At 41.0% G+C, this 18,446-nt stretch overlaps 2 protein-coding genes across 2 annotated transcripts in view; one reads left to right on the top strand and one right to left on the bottom strand.

Annotated features, from left to right (window-relative positions):
- The first annotated feature begins 663 nt into the window (after positions 1-663).
- Positions 664-18,446, top strand: part of LOC146963388 (T cell receptor beta chain MC.7.G5-like) — a 28,558-nt gene continuing 10,775 nt past the window's right edge. Inside the window, exons 1-2 of the mRNA XM_085767088.1 lie at positions 664-715; positions 916-1,230. Coding sequence (XP_085623214.1) covers positions 664-715; positions 916-1,230 — 367 coding nt within the window. The remainder of the gene's footprint in view (positions 716-915; positions 1,231-18,446) is intronic.
- LOC146963389 (uncharacterized) lies at positions 5,721-11,950 on the bottom strand. The gene is made up of 3 exons (XM_085767946.1): positions 11,873-11,950; positions 8,867-9,604; positions 5,721-6,794 (listed from the first exon to the last, which is right to left on the bottom strand). Exons 1-3 carry the CDS (start codon positions 11,948-11,950, stop codon positions 5,721-5,723), a joined length of 1,890 nt encoding a protein of 629 aa, XP_085624072.1.

Below are 18,446 nucleotides of genomic sequence, written 5' to 3'. Positions count from 1 at the left end.
GTCGCGTGACGATGCAGCGCTGGCCTCTAATAAATCAATAAGTAAATAAATAAATAGCTGATCATCGCAACGGCACAGTGTGTAGTGTCAACACCTGTTCTTGGGACATCCACGGCTGCTTTTTTGTCCCAGTCCCTCCCTAGTTTCAAGCCTTTGATCTGTCATCAGTGTGACGGGACAATCTATATAGATATACGTGTATGTGCTGATTCAGATACAATAAATAGGGGTTATTGTGATTATTATTATTATTATTATTATTATTATTGTTATTATTATTATTATTATTATTAATAATTGCATTTAAATGTGCCTGGAACTGTGGAAACCTGCCTGTGAGGTCTTAGTGACGTGGGCGCACTGCGGAGCTGGGCAGTCAAAATACCAGTCCGCTGGCTGCGCTGCGCCTTGCACTGAGATTAGACCAGGTTGGAGCTGGCGAGCTTTCGGCGCACTCTCCGCATGGTCTATCGGCAACAAATTGTCACTGCGCCAAGGTGAATCTGTCGACACCTCCCCCTGCTGCGCAACCACTCCCATCTCGGCGCACAGCAGTCTGCCAATTTACCGAATCTGCTGCGCACGTTGTTGCACTGAAGGAAAATGCCACTGCCTCGCCAGCTGCGCCAGGGCTCGCCTCGCTGCGCCCCCCTAGTATTCACCATGACACCATCACGTTTCATCACATGCATCTTCACTGTGATCTGGATTAAAGGTATCATTCCCATTAATTTCATTTTTTTAAGTGGAGGAACTACAGTAAGCTACAATATTGATGTCCACTCTATCTGATTGTTCATTTGTTACTACTGTTTTCCTCGCCATTCATGCCAAGCAGATACAGTACTAATGTTTTATCCAGTATAGCGAGAAAGCAGAGCACAACTTAACACTGTTTCTTCCTTCATTTTACAGGAGTTTACCTCAATAAAGAGAAACAAGTGTATCAGAGTCCAGCTGAGCTGCTGACGAACCCAGGCAGTGAAGTTAACCTGAACTTCACTCATGAAATCTCAACCTATGACACAATCCTCTGGTATCAGCGCTCACCAGGAGACACTTCCCTCAAACTGATCGCCTATATATATTTTAAAACGGTCAAAGTTGAGGAGCCATTCAAGAGTCGCTTCAAAGTGAGTGGTGATGGGGAGAAAACAGCCGTTCTTCACATCCAGAACCTGACGCACCCTGAAGACAGCGGGGAATATTTCGGAGCCGCAAGTCTACACAGTGATAAAGTCGGTGACTCTCTCACACAAAAACCTCCATAATGATGCAGCAGATAAAAACACACATACACACACACACAACAGGAAACCAATGGCATCATGTGACACAGCAGCAAAACAACCAAGCAATTTGAAACAGTCTTTGTCTAATAAAAATGTCTGAATATGAAACAAACACAAAAAAACCCTATCATAATAATAACTTTATTAGTATAGCACCTTTAAAAGCACAACTTTACAAAGTGCTTGACAAAAACAACATACAGAAGACAAAGTCACAAACAAGTGTCATAAAACCATTCAGTAGGAGATGGACCACCACAATACAGCAGCATTAAAATGCAGGATGCAGATAGGGGGGCATGCGATAGAAGGAGATAAGATGAGATACGATAAGATAAGAAAAGATGGGATAAAAAAGTTAAAAACAGAAGAAGGCATAAAAGTAAAACTAAGAGAGAGTAAAACTGTGAGATACAGTAAAATGAGGCAATAGTTATTCTAAAAGTAGAATGGAGGACTAAACCAACTAAGGAAGGTTAGTAAAGTAAGGGTACATTAAGACAGGGAATAAAAATGATTATAAACAAAAGGAAAACAATAAGAAGATGATAAAAAGGAAGAAAATAAAATCAAGCCTAAAAGTGGGTTTTAAATGGTTTTAAAAGACCAGAAGAAGGAGTGATATTCAATCTATTATCACGTCTGTCTGACAAAAGTAAGCAGCAAATCATCACTCGTGCGAAACTGATGATTGGCTATTAATTGATTAGTTGATTATCAAAGCAGCTGCCAATTAATTTCCATTTGTCAGCTGATCTACTGCAATTTACACTCACTTAATTCACATGAACTGAGAAGCAAGAGGAGAAAACAGCAGAAACTGTGAACAGGATGCTGCAGAGTAGGTTCGGCCAACAGGTGGAGGCACAGCACATGGTATACTGCTTTTTATCAGGAGGATGTGGTGATGAATTAACTGACACACACACACAGACGCACACAGTCACAGACACAACCACCTCCTCAACCCGAGCCTATAGTTTTTCCTCAGAGCGACACTTGTCTCACACCAGAGCCTGACGATGTTTTCATCTATGCAAACCTTTGGGTTCCTCTTCGTCTGTTTTTATTGTAAGATTCAGAGTTTTACTGTGGCTTATAGGCTATGTGAATGTCTACATTATCTATTTTTTAAGCTGAAATGTTCTCCTTGTTTCTGTTTTATAACATTTTCCACAATCTGCTTTCTCCACAGGCGAGGTGGGCGCCGTTATATTTTGGCAATCTCCTCCTCAACTAGTGAAGGAGAAAACTGAAGTCCATATTAACTGCAGTCACGATGATAGTAGCCTTCTAATGATGTTCTGGTATCAGCAAAAAAAGGACAGTATGTCCATGACCCTCATTGGATATGTACGGAGCCCCCAAGGGGTCATGGAAGGAAAAAATTTTTTTGCGAGATCTCGCAAAGAGTATTGCGAGATCTCGCAAAGTATTGCGAGATCTCGCAAAAAGTATTGCGAGATCTCGCAAAAAGTATTGCGAGATCTCGCAAAAGTATTGCGAGATCTCGCAAAAAGTATTGCGAGATCTCGCAAAAAGTATTGCGAGATCTCGCAAAAGTTTTTCCTATGTCAGTGAACCGGAACCGGAAGCCTGCCGGAACACGAGAAGAAGAAGAAGAAAACAGACACAGCGATGGAGGAGCCTACCCATCATCCGTGGGAGAAGTTTATTGATTTCTATTTTGGTATTGGCCTAACATATAAAGATATCAAATGCGTTCTTGCACGTAGACATGGCTTTGACATAAGTGAGAGACATCTGAAAAGAATACTCAGGGCGAGGGGGCTTTCTCGTCGTAAAGAGTACTGTGATCTTGGGGTCCTGGTTGAATTCATCAGCAACGAACTACAGTACTCTGGCCAGCTTCACGGGTACCGGTGGATGTACGCTAAATGTAGAGAACATGGACTACGAGTAAAGAAGGAGGATGTGCGGTTGGTGTTGACGGAGCTGGACCCGAGAGGAGTGTCACTTAGGCAAGCAAGACGCCTAAGACGACGGAGCTACTTTTCTAGAGGTCCTAACTTCATTTGGCACATGGACAGCTATGACAAACTAAAGCCATATGGCTTTTGTATCAACGGAAGCATCGATGGTTTTTCCAGGAAAATAATCTGGCTTAATGCCTATACCACGAGTAGTGACCCAAAGTTGATCGGGGGTTATTACGTTGATGCAGTCCAACGTTTAGGGGGCTGCCCTAGGATTGTGAGAGGCGATCTCGGGACCGAAAACGGCTATGTTAGAGGCTTTCAGCGGTTCCTTGTCCCGATCCATCCTGACGGCGCTGTTGATAGCTACCTGGAGGGAGCAAGCACCGCCAATCAACGAATCGAGTATTGGTGGGGTTTTCTGCGCAACCAGTGTGTGGAGTTCTGGATGTGCTTGTTTGCAGACATCAGAGACAATGGATTCTTTGACGGCGGATTTCTGGACAAGGCCATCCTTCAGTTCTGTTGCATGGGACTCATCCAGGTGAGAGAGAGAGAGAGAGAGAGAGAGAGAGAGAGAGAGAGAGAAATTAATGATGGAGGGAGCAGGGGAGAGAGAAGAGAAAAAGACTGAGGGAAGAGGGAGACAGAAGTTGAGGAAAGAGACAGGGAGGGGGGGGGTGTAGGGGTGTGTGTGTGAGAGAGAGGGCGGGAGACAGGAATGATGGAGGGAGCAGGGGAGAGAGGAGAGAAAAAGACTGAGGGAAGAGAGAGACAGAAGTTGAGGAAAGAGACAGGGAGGGGGGAGGAGGTGTAGGGGTGTGTGTGTGTGAGTGAGAGTGTGAGAGAGGGGGGGAGACAGGAATGATGGAGGGAGCAGGGGAGAGAGGAGAGAAAAAGACTGAGGGAAGAGAGACAGAAGGTGAGGAAAGAGACAGGGAGGAGGGGAGAGAGTGTGTGTGTGTGAGAGAGAGAGGGGGGAGACAGGAGAGAAAAAGACTGAGGGAGGAGAGAGAAAGAAGGTGAGGAAAGAGACAGGGAGGATGGGGGGAGGAGAGGAGAGAGGAGAGAAAAAGAAGAAAGAGACAGAGAGAATTGTGGATACATTTTTTGTTGCACTATTTAGGTATATGTATGTACAGTTCTTCCTAATTGTATTTTGTATTCTTTTTAACAGGATGAGTTGGATGACACTGCACAGATCTGGAATACACACACAATCAGACCATCAAAAAACATCAGTGTCCCCAGTGGTCGGCCCAATGTGATGTATGCATTGCCTCAACTGTATGGGACCAGAGACTTCCTTTCCCCTGTTGAAGATGAACATCTTCAGCTGTGCAAAGATGAATGTGTCTTTCGCCGGCCGATACCATGCGATCCAGATGTATATGAACTATGCAACATCTTCATGGCGGAGTCCCATCTGACTCTACCAAGAGATCCCTATCAGGCTGTGAACTTGTATAGGCACCTAAGAGAGGCCATCACTGCATCTCTCTAAGTCAGGGATATTTCATTATGCCCTGTAGGGTAACACTTAATCACCAACTATTTTGATAGTTGATTAATCGTTTAAGTCAAATATTCTTGTAAAAATGTCACAAAATGTTTTCTATTTCTCAGATGGGAATAATTGTTAGTTGCAGCCCGAATCAAGTGACATGTGTGTGACATGTGACAGTGAAGATATCTGTGGATGAACAAACTTTGTAGCCAAGCACTGTAACATCAGAGTGGAGCAGGACATTTATTAATTATTCTGCATGAATTGTGAAAAACATTTGAAATCTGCAACCCTGAATAAATGTAAAGTTTGCCTAATCTGACTGGTTTGTCAATAAAAAACAATTGATACAAATATTTACATTACAGTACTTATAGGTCACTTCATGGCAAAATGCACTCACATTCAATAAAAATATACTGTATGTGATGGCATTAAGTTCCAGCAGTAAATTAAAGTAATATAATGGAAATATTACAATCATTCTGAAGGCCATCTCACAGGCAAAATCAGCTTATACATTTGTAAACAGGAACGCTCATTTGTATCTCAACATTGAGTTTCAAACTGTTTCTGAATGAGCAACCTACTGGCATGACTTAAACATCAGTAATTAACAATTCTACCAGTGATAGACAACTCTGTAAATTACAGAAAATTACACTAATATGCTTTTTAGGAACAAGTTCAGCATTGAAGCTGGGTTAGACTCAAACTTATGTAAATGAATGCTGCAGTAATTTTCAAAGTATAATTCAAAATATAAAATCAATATAAAAAGTATGGTGTACTATTGCACCAATAGAAAAATACAATTGCAGGCTGATATAAATGAAATGAAAGATTGCTTACCACTACGTTCAGTGCATCAGATGTTTAAATGACAACAAAAACAGACAAATGAAAATAAATAAATAAATAAAATAGAATCAACCATACAATGAGGCCTGTTACTATTTGGCCTGATCAAGATTGCTCTTAAGTTCAAATGATATCCATTTCTAAGTAGTTGCTTGACAGTACGTTATCAAACTCTGTGCGGAATTCTGGGTAAGAACTGTATGTACACGGCACATCGAGTGTAGCTCCACAAGTGTGGGCAACAGGCCTCCTGTTGAGGCCTGTTTCAGCATTAAAACTGACCATGATTTTCTCAACACATATAACTGAAGAACCTGTGCAGAAGCGCAAGATTTTCTCGGCTTTGGCTACATCTGCATTTTTGACATAGCGTTGAAGATGGTTTAAGGTCGCTTGTTCTCTTTGGGACAGTACCACCTTTGTTGCTTCAAGCAGCTGCATCACTCTTTTGCCTGTAGGCTTCTTTAACTCATACAGACTCAACACACTTTTCTTATCTGGTAGTTTAAACTTTACAAGTGACATGGGAGTGGAGAAACAATCAATTATATACTTGGGCTCTTGGAGAATGGCTTTATGGGCCATTACTTCTATGGCAGACTTCATGCTGTTCTCCGGAGGTAAGAAATGAGAACCCATTCGTGTGAAAAGGTCGAGCAAGTCCTCTTGATCACCTTCATCCATTAAGCCCTCTAGAGCCTTCTCAACAGCTGCTCTCTCGATGGGAAGTAAGTAGTTTAGGAACGATGACATCAACATGTCTGTATCAACAGAGTCAATTCCACTGATGCATGCTAAAATGAAGGCCATCGAGAGCTTCACTGGCATGACCCCATGGTCTAAAAACCCTTTCACCCAAATGTGTCCAACCGCTCGCCATTCAGCCTCTGAGAAATCTGGCCTAAGCCTTGGAACACGTTCCATTTCCCCTTCACACTGTTCTAGGAATTGTTCCCAAAAGGCTGTGTACACCTCTCTTGATACGCCAGCATCATCAACAGCCTTTTCGTTGACAAAGTCCATCTTTAAAGTCTTATTCATGATGCTGCCGTCCATAAATACAGCCAAAAGATCACTAACAACCTTAATCCTGCATATGGAAGCACGTTGTGTGGTCTCTGGATCTCCTGGGTTGGCTGATGTTGATGATGACAACTGGCTGCTTGAATCTGAGGGCAAATTCGGCCCACTGTCCTGCTAGAAGAACAAAACACACACAAAAAAACAAAGTGGTCAATGAATAAAGCAGAGGCCAAAGTATCCTAGCTTTTGGCATGTTTGTACCAAGGAGAGAAAAAGACTGAGGGAGGAGAGAGAAAGAAGGTGAGGAAAGAGACAGGGAGGACGGGGGTAGGAGGGGAGAGAGGAGAGGAGAGAGGAGAGAAAAAGACTGAGGGAGGAGAGAGAAAGAAGGTGGGGAAAGAGACAGGGAGGACGGGGGGAGGATGGGAGAGAGGAGAGAAAAAGACTGAGGGAGGAGAGAGAAAGAAGGTGAGGAAAGAGACAGGGAGGACGGGGGGAGGATGGGAGAGAGGAGAGAAAAAGACTGAGGGAGGAGAGAGACAGAGAAGGCTGTTGATGATGACAACTGGCTGCTTGAATCTGAGGGCAAATTTGGCCCACTGTCCTGCTAGAAGAACAAAACACACACACAAAAAACAGAGTGGTCAATGAATAAAGCAGAGGCCAAAGTATCCTAGCTTTTGGCATGTTTGTACCAAGGTTAAAATAATTTAGGGTCCTATGTTTCTCATGAAGCAACTCACAACTCAAGTATCTTTTTGTGAGACCCTGTTACAAACTGCACCCCTCCTCAAACTGTTTTCTATTCAAAATTTGTGATCTCGTACCCCAATACAAGTTAACCCTGAGAACATCAGAGTTGCTTGAAGTGGTGTGTATTACCTGGGCAGTTTGCACTGCCTCCTCATGTGTGGACTGCTGTTCATCCAGTGTAGGCAGGCCTTCACCTGAAGGCAATAGGTGCTGTATAGCCTGCGTAGGTTCTCCACTCACCTCAGTGCTCTGAAGAATACAATAAATGTGTCTGCTGTCATTTATTGATTGATATCTAAAGATAAAGATATCAATCAATAAATGACAGCAGACACATTAATCATAAAATCTATGATGTCATTGCAGACTATTATTTATTAAAGTCTTTCTAAATGACTCTTCTACATTAGCGTAACTTCTAGTCAAAATTAAGAACACTCCAGATAGCATGTAAAAAGTCCACTTAATTTTTGAGAAATGAAAAAGGCAAACGGCTTACATTTCAGAGACAGAACAGTATAATAAAGTCATAAATCAGAGTTACAATTGCTGCACAATCCCAGGAATTAGGTCAAAAGGACTTAACTGACTTCCACTTTCACTAAAGATAACAATGGGTATTTGTTTTTAATACAAGTTGTGCATGACACACCACTAAACATTTGAAATGAAAGTAAAAGAAAAATATTTTCATATAGAAATTCTAGATAAAACATTACCTGTGTGACATCTGCATCCTCCTCAACATTAGTCAATTTTATAACCAGCAGGTCATCGTCTGGATCCCACAGAAGTGTATCTGCCTCATCAAACAAGGGGTCCAGTAAACTAACCTCACTTGTGGTTTTATTAATGTCTGTTGGGGTTGACTGAAAGGGATGTGATGGACCTGGACTTTGTGCTGTCTCAGTCTCGGATGTTGCCCTTATCTTTTTTGATCTTGGTAGCAACTGAAAACAAATCAAAGACAGAAGGTTTTAATGTTGTCAGCAGTAACATCAGAACACATGCTCCACATTTAATATTAAATGCTGTGTAAAAATACATATCAAAACACAAAGTCTATTAAAGGGATGGTTGAACATGCTGGCAAATTTACCTATTGTAATAATCCCTATAGTCATATGAGTAGGTGTATTCCCTTTATTTATCAGTGCCTGTTGCTTTTAGAGCCATGAAGCAGAGACGTATGCTGCTCAGTAAACGAATGCTCCGTTCCTCAAAACTCATCAAATACACCATCCAACAACTCCAAAATACTCTTAATGGACAAGCTGTGACCTGCACATTCATATACAATATAACACATAAAGCCTTGTTTGTACACATACACTGACCCCCCCCCCCAAAAAATGTATTGAGATGCGATGCAACACACACACACACACACACCCCAGGGTTGCAGGTATATGTAGATAGAAAGTTGTAATAAAGTTATTGACTGAAGAGTAATCTTTGAGAAAATTATTTACATCTGTCTTTGTTCCATATACCTGGGTGCTTCCGTCACTGTCAGATGAATGTGAATGATCCTGCAGATCTGCGATGGTATCATCTGAGTGAGATCCATCTTCAAGCAGCTCATTTTCTTCATTTTCAAGCAGCTCATTTTCTTCATCTTCAAGCAGCTCATTTTCTTCAGATGAGGAGTGATCTGTTGGAGCTCCCTCTTTTGTGCAAATGTAAAATCTGAGTAGCTTCAGTTTAGTTTGTTCATACATTTGGCCTACAGTGTTATCCAAGAGAATTGTGTTCATTTTAAAATCACAGATGTCAAACGTGAAGTCTTCAGCTGGCCCTTTTGTGGAGTGCCCATCAGGAAAAAATAGGTCCTTTCCTAAATCCATGATCTGAGCAACAGTTGTTGTTTTTGCCAATGTAGCATGTCTTGTGCCTCCACCATTGTTGGTCCGTACTTGACTGTATCCATTACTGCCAAAATGAAGCCATCCAATTTCAACCTTCCTTGAAGTCTTCTCTGCTGCCATATTTTTTCGTCTGGCCATGGTATTTGGGGGATCATCTGGGGTACCACTCAGTAATCCTTTTGTCTTTGATTTCATTTTGCGTGCCCCTATTTTATTTTTTAATCTCTGTAAAAGAGTCTCTTTATTGGTGCTATGGCACTGTGTTTGTTCACAGAAAGATAGGACAGCTACTCGGTCACCATATGACGTTATGTATTTTGTAATTTGCTCATCAGTCATGATGCGCAATACTGCCTTGTCAACCTGTAAACACGAGAGAGACAAAGAGAGAGAGAGAGAGAGAGAGAGAGAGAGAGAGAGAGAGAGAGAGAGAGAGAGAGAGAGAGAGAGAGAGATAATAGTGTCAATGCAGTGTTTCAGTGCTACTGGACATAGCTGGTCTTACGGTAAGTACAGTAAAATATTGTACATAAAGATGCCAGACAGAAAGCTGGCCTACTTCACACAAATTCCATTATGTCTATTTCTATAAATCAGAAATCTAGTTTATCCCTGCAAGTGACATCCCATTTATTTATTCAAATGTATTTACTTATTCACTGTAGTGGCAGATTCCTCTTTACCAGTTTCAACATCAACACATCATGGCTGGCTGACCTATATAACTAAAACTCCACCCATAACCAAGCATCTTATGGACAGGTATAGCATAATCCATGAATTAACATAAACAACCCACTTACTTATATTAAAATACATAATACATTTCAACAACATTAAACTTTATGATTAATCATTTAAAATAAAGATTTCATTTGCTGACTTAAATATAAATTCTTCAAATTAGTTTGAAATGGCTTCTACATTGATTTATGTATGTTTCAGAAAGGTATTCATGCTAATAAAGTTAAAGACAGTGCTCTGTCAGAGATCCTTGTCCAGTTCTTATTATTTTAAGTAGTGTTGTTTTTGTTTGGGTCATTAATACATTAATCTGCAAATGGAGATTGGATTGTGCTGTAAGGTCCCTGTTCACGGGTTCCACTGACCGGGCAAGAGTTGCTTTTTAATTACACCTTGTGCAAAGCTCACTAGGACAAGCCCAGCTCTTTAAGCCACCTGTACCACAAAACGTGTAGGCTATATTAATTTCTCTAACGTTATACCATGATAAATCACTGGCACGGAACGTTAACCATCTAGTCACGATGATATTTACCAGGCCAGCCTCTATCCACCACTTTCTGTCTACAGTCTACAGTATGCAGGGACCAGCCATGGCAACCAGTTTTGTTCTTTATTCAAGTTCCATCATATCATGTCATCACTGGGTACGTTTACATGGACAGTTTCAATCGGTTTCAGAAAGGTTTGGGAGACCAAACCGATTGAAAATACTTCATGTAAACACCTCAAACCGTTTCAATTACCCCAAACCGGTTGAAATTCCAACCAGATTGAAGGGGGTGGTTTAAACCTTTTCTAAAGAGATCTGTCTGTCATGTATACACTTGAAACGGGTTGATGCCTGGCTGCGTTCGTTCAGGACTTACGTGTGTATAGGCTACGTACGCACGCACGCACGCTTGAGCAGGTACGAGCCGTGCCTGCCTGGCTGTCACTCAAGTGAAAATGTCCGTGTAATATGGGAAAATGTTGAGCAAGACATTTCATAACGGAAGTTCTGTTTCCACTTGGTGTCCGAAAATTCATGCAGAGAGAGGAGGAGGAGGAGGAGGAGGAGGAAGCGGTGCGCCGCTGTTGTTGTGCCGAAAAGAGACTGCCTGCCCGGGCAGTCGTTTTTCTGCAGGTAGTCTCTTTTCGGCACAACACCGGCTGCGCACCGCTTCCTCCTCCTCCTCCTCCTCCTCCTCCTCCTCCTCCTCTCTCTCTCTGCATGAATTTTCGGACAACAAGTGGAAAGACTCTCTCTTCTTTTCCTGCTAAAATTAGGAATATGCCACGCTGCTGTTTAATACAGAGAAATATTATAACAGCAAAGACTGCGCTCAACAAACGATGTATTTCGGCACAGTAGCACTTCCATAATCGATACTGTTGTAACCATAGTAACGCAATCACTCACGGCTGCGGGCACATTCGAAGCGTTTGTTTCGTCGGTGCATGTAAACACCCAACCAGTTTACTTTGTAACCCATGTATACGCTCAAGCTGAAATCTTTAAACAGATTGATTTAAACCAAACCTTTCTGAAACCGTTTGAAACTGTCCATGTAAACGTACCCACTGTTATAAGGCTATCAAGTGCGCCTGCCCTATATTAAAACGAAACAATAACGCATCACCGTTACATTTGTTTTATTTTTATTGGGTCACGTTCGGCGTTGATTACTTTTAGTAGGCTAAGTGGGGGCTTCGACACCCACAGACCGGTTTAATTGTCAGGCCCGTTGAGAACTCTAACGTTACTCTACATATCTAACTACAAACGTTACTAACATTAGCTTAAGATAGCATAGCATTAACGCTAACTTTGTTAGCCACGAATGTACGGAGAATGCTCGGTGTTGCTGAATTAACGTTAAGTTATTGAATGAATTTTATGCTCACCTTGTCTCTCTTCATTCGTGTGATGTCTTCTTTGGGGACCTCTCGAGACACGAGGAACCGCTCCAAGTCGTCCTCCATGGTTGCAACTTCTGTAGCCTATTATGGTGATGTGTATGCTCCGTTTCACTTCGGTTTCGGTTTGCGAGATCTCGCAAAAAGTATTGCGAGATCTCGCAATACTCTTTGCGAGATCTCGCAAAAAGTATTGCGAGATCTCGCAATACTCTTTGCGAGATCTCGCAATATTTTGCGAGATCTCGCAAAAGTATTGCGAGATCTCGCAATAAAAAAAATTCCTTCCATGTCCCTTTGGGGGCTCCGTAGATATGGATATGCAAACACTGACCAGACCTATGAGGGAGAATATCAAAAACAATTCAAGCTCACAAAAGAAGCTACAACGACAGGAGAGCTGACTCTTCTCAGTGCAGACCTGTCAGACTCTGCTGTTTATTTCTGTGCTGCCAGTACACAGTGATATGGTTTATGCCACTCCCCCACTAAAAACCCCTCTCGTCTCTTTTCTCTAGTCTAAATGATGAGATGTGTGCATGTGCATGAGGTCGTCATCAGATGAAGCTGCAGCAAGGATGTCTCCAGCTGTGATTGGATTTCTCCTCATCTTGCTTCCATGTAATTAAATTAGCTTCAAAGGAGATAATATGTTGTTGTTTTTTATGCTGCAATGATTTTGATGTTTTCAAATTATGACTTTGCATCAAGTACTTGTGTTTTTTTCCTTCCACAGATCGAACACAGAGTGTGACGTTTCAGCCGTCTCATCCAAAAATCCTCAATTTAACGACCAGTGTGGAGATTAAATGCAGTCATGATGATGGAAACCTCTATTACATGCTGTGGTACCAGCAAAAAGGAGAGAAAGGAGGTGGTTTGATGAGCTTGATAGGATACAGCAACTACCCCAGTAAACCAAACTATGAGCAGCAGTTCCTCAATCACTTTGAGATCACAAGAGAGGACGTCAAGACAGGAGCTCTGCTGATTCACAATGTGACTCTGTCAGACTCAGCTGTGTATTTCTGTGCTGCCAGTACACAGTGATATGGTTAATGCCACTCCCCCACTAAAAACCCCACTCATCTCTTTTCTCTATATGAGATGTGTGCATGTGCATGAGAAGGAACGTCTCTCTTGTTACAGGTCGTCATTAGATGAAGCTGTGTCTCTCCAGCAGCAGCAGCAGCACCAGCAAAGATGTCTCCAACTGTGATTGGATTTCTCCTCATCTTGCTTTCATGTAATTAAATTAACTACAAAAGAGATAATATATTGTTTTTTTATGCTGCAATGATTTTAATGTTTTTAAATTACAATTTGTGTTTTGTTTCCTCCACAGATCGAACACAGAGTGTGACGTTTCAGCTGTCTCATCCAAGAATCCTTAATTTAACGACCAGAGTGGACATTAAATGCAGTCACGATGACGGAAACCTCTTTACCATGCTCTGGTACCAACAAAAAGGAGAGAAAGGAGGTGGTTCGATGAGCTTGATAGGATACAGCAACTATCCCAGTAAACCAAACTATGAGCAGCAGTTCCTCAATCACTTTGAGATCACAAGAAAGGACGTCAAGACAGGAGCTCTGCTGATTCACAATGTGACTCTGTCAGACTCAGCTGTGTATTTCTGTGCTGCCAGTACACAGTGATATGGTTAATGCCACTCCCCCACTCAAAACCCCACTCATTTATCTTCTCTATATGAGATGTGTGCATGTGCATGAGAAGGAACGTCTCTCTTGTTACAGGTCGTCATTAGATGAAGCTGCGTCTCTCCTGCAGCAGCGAGGATGTCTCCAACTGTGATTGGATTTCTCCTCATCTTTCTTCCATGTAATTAAATTAACTCCAAAAGAGATAATATGTTGTTGTTTTTATACAGCAATGATTTTATTTTATTTTTTTAATCAAGTAATTGTGTTTTTTTCCCTCCACAGATCGAACACAGAGTGTGACGTTTCAGCCGTCTCATCCAAGAATCCTCAATTTAACGACGAGTGTGGAGATTAAATGCAGTCACGATGACGGAAACCTGGATGTCATGCTCTGGTACCAGCAAAATGGAGAGAAAGGAGTTGGTTCGATGAGCTTGATGGGATACAGCAACTACCCCAGTAAACCAAACTATGAGCAGCAGTTCCTCAACCACTTTGAGATCACAAGAAAGGACGTCAAGACAGGAGCTCTGCAGATTCACAATGTGACTCTGTCAGACTCAGCTGTGTATTTCTGTGCTGCCAGTACACAGTGATGTGGTTTAATGTCTCCCCACTACCAAAAACCCTGTTCTTGTTTTTCTCTGTTGTTGTTATTTTGCCATTATCATTAGTATATTCACATTATAGATATTATTATGGTAGCCAGTAACACTTTACAATAAGGGTCCCTTAATTAACGTTAGTTAGTACATTATTAAGCATTAATTAACTGCATATTAACAATCATTATTATGTATTAGGGTTAGGAAACACATTAATTAATGTAGCCTATAAGTAAGCAGTTCATTAATGTTTAAGTTAGTTAATACATTTAAAAGTTGAATAATGTAATTAGTTATCATTATGTATGCATTACTCATCATTAATTAACACATTAGTTTATACAGTATATTAATGCCTAATAATGCACTAACTAACGTTAATTAAGGGACCCTTATTGTAAAGTGTTACCCATACAGGACATAGCAAACAAAATTTGAGAAATTTAAGCCTACAGTATACTTAAATTTAGACTGTCATATATTTAGAGTTACAGACTATCAATTACTCTGACTATTCACAACAACTGTTTCAAATTTGCCCAGTTCGTGCAATCTTTTTTAAAATTGATCAAACAATAGGAGCAGTCTTTGAGCATGATATTAACCCATAAGAGCAATAATATGCATCAGTAAGAATATAATGGCAGCACGATTATTCACTGTAATAATGTCATGTCAGACAAATTAATTAAAGAAATTAAATTTTAAAAAGTGACATGAGAACAAAATTAAAATGCATTTCATTATAAGTTAGTGTGGCAGTCACTGATCAGCTGAGGAGAGGGAGGAGGCGGGGAAGAGGAGGTGATGATGTACTGAGAAAATACTAATCTCTCATTCAGTCAGTAAGTTTGTCACCAACATACATGCTCCACCTCTGACAATGGTTTTCTATATGTAATTAAAAACTTTTTATTTTTATTTTGACGTATCTGCACAGGTTTTGGTTTGAGTTGTAGTTTCCAGGATGTGTTGTTCAGCTTTATTCACATTTGGATTTTTACTGTTCCTGCTGACAGGTAAGTCAGTATAATACATTTTATCTTTGCAAGTTTTGGTGTTTGGGATTTAAAGATTAATTCCTAAACATTGCAACACTTTTCTGATTTCTTGGGGGGTTTGTTTGTTTTTGTTTTACAGGAAAAGTGCAGAGTGTCATATTTAGACAGTCGTCATCTCAGGTCGTGAGGAGTGGGACCGAGCTCATGTTAAACTGTAGTCATGACGGCAGCAGCCTCCAGACGATGCTGTGGTACCAACACAAAGGGAGCAGTCGGTCCATGAGCCTCATCGGGTACACGGTCCTCACGGCTGACCCGGTCTACGAGGACCAGTTTAAAGACAGATTCCAGTTAAAAAGAGAAGACATACTGAGAGGGTCTCTGATCATCCCCTCAGTCGACTCCTCAGACTCAGCTGTGTATTTCTGCGCTGCTAGTACACACTGATGTGGTTTAATACAACTGCTGCACAAAAAACCCTCTGATAACAAACTAAAGGCAGTTTCAGGAAATTGAGTTGAGTTGTGAACATAAAATACTGTATCTACAATCGATGAGGAAATGAACATATGACAGAAACGATGATGATCATAAACATAATCACATGCAGCATGTTGTCGTTTATACGAGCAAAAATGAAAAACAGGGGAGTATAAATCCACAGGGATTAGGATGGGTCAGGGGCTGATTAAAGGAGAAAGACACAAGAGGGCAGGAAGAAGACCAGGGATATTTCATAATAAAACAGAAAACTAAACCAAGGAACACATGGCGGACATGACAGTGTTATGATGAATAAAGCTCATAACAGGATAAGGAGAACATATTCATATTTGCCAAAAAATCATCAATCAAAACATCAAACGTAGGCCAATCAATCAACTAACCAACCAACTGAAAAGCTCAGCCACTCAAATAATTATTTCAAAAATGAGCTTGTCACACATTCAATGCTATGGACTAAATGTGGATAAACAAAAGTATGATAAGCCTGGAGCCAGCCCACAACACAACATACAAAAACGTTGACGAGCTGAAGTTAGCTTCCAACTGGGCAAGTTACAGTTAAAGTGAGGTGTCACTTCCTGTATAGATTGTGTGTTATTTTTTTAAATCCATCTTTTCTGTGATAACACATTCTTAATGTTTTCTATTGACCAAAAAGAAACAAAACAAGTGTCTTTAATTCTTAGCATGATATTAACCCATAAGAGTAATAATGTGCACCATTAAAAATATAATGGCATCACAATTATTTACTGTCAGATAAATTAATTATTAAAAAAGCAACATGAGAATAAAGTTCAGATGCATTTCATTATTTCAAATTCATTATCATAAATAAATGATCAGATGATGAGATCAGCTGTGAGGAGAGGGAGGAGGTGGAGAAGAGGAGATGATGATGTACTGAGAAAATACTCATCTCTCATTCAGTCAGTAAGTTTGTCAGACTATAGACCAACATACATGCTCCACCTCTGACGAAGTCTTTCTCTATGCAATTATAAACTTTATTTTTATTTTGACGTTACTGCACAGGTCTTGGTTTGAGTGTAGTTTCCAGGATGTGTTGTTCAGCTTCATTCACATTTGGATTTTTACTGGTCCTGCTGACAGGTAAGTCAGTATAATACATTTTATCTTTGCAAGTTTTGGTGTTTGGGATTCAAAGATGAAGAATTCCTCAACATTGCAACACTTTTTTGATTTTATTTCATTTTTTAATTTTACAGGAAAAGTGGAGAGTGTCATCTTTAAACAGTCCTCGTCTCAGGTCGTGAGGAGCGGGACGAAGGAGCTCATGATAAAGTGCAGTCATGACGACAGCAGCCTCCAGACGATGCTGTGGTACCAACACAAAGGGAGCAGTCGGTCCATGAGCCTCATCGGGTACACGGTCCTCGGGGGTAACGCAATCTACGAGGACCAGTTTAAAGGACAATTCCGGGCGAATTCAACTCTGGGGTGTATTTTCATATCATTTTAGGTCTAAAAGAATGAATCTGAAGATTTTCAGTTGAATCGCTCCTGTTTTGTGGTAGTTGCATCTGTCCGCGCATCGCCACGGCAGCAATGAATGGGAGTGGATGTAAGTTCCGCTGTTTAGGCTGTTTCCAGCCCTCAAAGCCGCAATTTTTTTCCACAGACAGCGTCAGATGGCTACTCAAACATGCACCGAGAAGTTTATTTACTTCAAGCAAGCCGACATGTTTGTAAAACTAGATCTAATTCAAAGTCTCCCGGAGTCTCGCGCGAGACCCAGTTGCCGTGCGCGGTGTGTTCACATGCAGTGGGAAAAGCTACCGTTTGTGTCATAAACACAGGAATATCAACTCTTTACTTGCTTCAAGTAAAAAAAACTTCTCGGCGCATGTTTGAGTAGCCACCTGACGCTGTCTGTGGAAAAAAATGTACACTTCAAGCAAGTAAAGAGTTGATATTCCTGTGTTTATGACACAAATGGTAGCTCCGACTGCGCCTGAATACACCAGCACTGCAACTTCGGGCTCGCGCGAGACTCCGGGAGACTTTGAATTAGATCGACTTTTACAAACATGTCGACTTGCTTGAAGTAAATAAACTTCTCGGTGCATGTTTGAGTAGCCATCTGATGCTGTCTGTGGAAAAAAATTGCGGCTTTGAGGGCTGGAAACAGCCTAAACAGCGGAACTTACATCCACTCCCATTCATTGCTGCCGTGGGGACGCGGGGACAGACGCAACTACCGCAAAACAGGAGCGATTAAACTGAAAATCTTCAGATTCATTCTTTTAGACCTAAAATGATATGAAAATACACCCCAGAGTTGAATTCGCCCGGAATTGTCCTTTAAAGACAGATTCCAGTTAAAAGGTGAAGACAGACAGAGAGGGTCTCTGATCATCCTCACAGTCGACTCCTCAGATTCAGCTGTGTATTTCTGCGCTGCTAGTACACACTGATGTGGTTTAATACAACTGCTGCACAAAAAACCCTCTGATAACAAACTAAAGGCAGTTGCAGGAATTTGAGTTGTGAACATAAAATACTGTATTATTGAGAATCTATCAGTTACAATCTATGAGGAAATGAACGTCAGAAATTATGTCGTTTATATATCCCTGTATATATTATCAAGTCAAATCAAGTAAACTTTATTGTCCCCTGAGGGAAATTTGTCTTGGGCCACACATTTTTCTGTGTTCATGTTCATCAACAACAACAACAACAAAAAAAGATCATGTCTACTCAAGTAAAAGTGAGGTTGTGAGTCAGAGAGCATACTGTGAGTTTTTCTGCTAAACAGTG

Source organism: Trachurus japonicus, chromosome 22 (genome assembly GCF_045865225.1).
Source record: "Trachurus japonicus isolate A0001 chromosome 22, Traja_1.0".
NCBI classification, from domain to species: domain Eukaryota; kingdom Metazoa; phylum Chordata; class Actinopteri; order Carangiformes; family Carangidae; genus Trachurus; species Trachurus japonicus.
Note: the sequence above shows the minus strand (reverse complement) of the source record. Positions and strands in the feature narration are given on the sequence as shown.

Bases quoted from the DNA above. Each gene is read 5' to 3' on its own strand.
- LOC146963389 (XM_085767946.1), bottom strand. From the start codon at position 11,950: ATGGAGGACGACTTGGAGCGGTTCCTCGTGTCTCGAGAGGTCCCCAAA. The intron at 9,605-11,872 runs GTGAGCATAAAA...TCGTGTTTACAG, and splicing joins CACGAATGAAGAGAGACAAG to GTTGACAAGGCAGTATTGCG. The intron at 6,795-8,866 runs GTATATGGAACA...TTGTTCTTCTAG, and splicing joins ACAGTGACGGAAGCACCCAG to CAGGACAGTGGGCCGAATTT.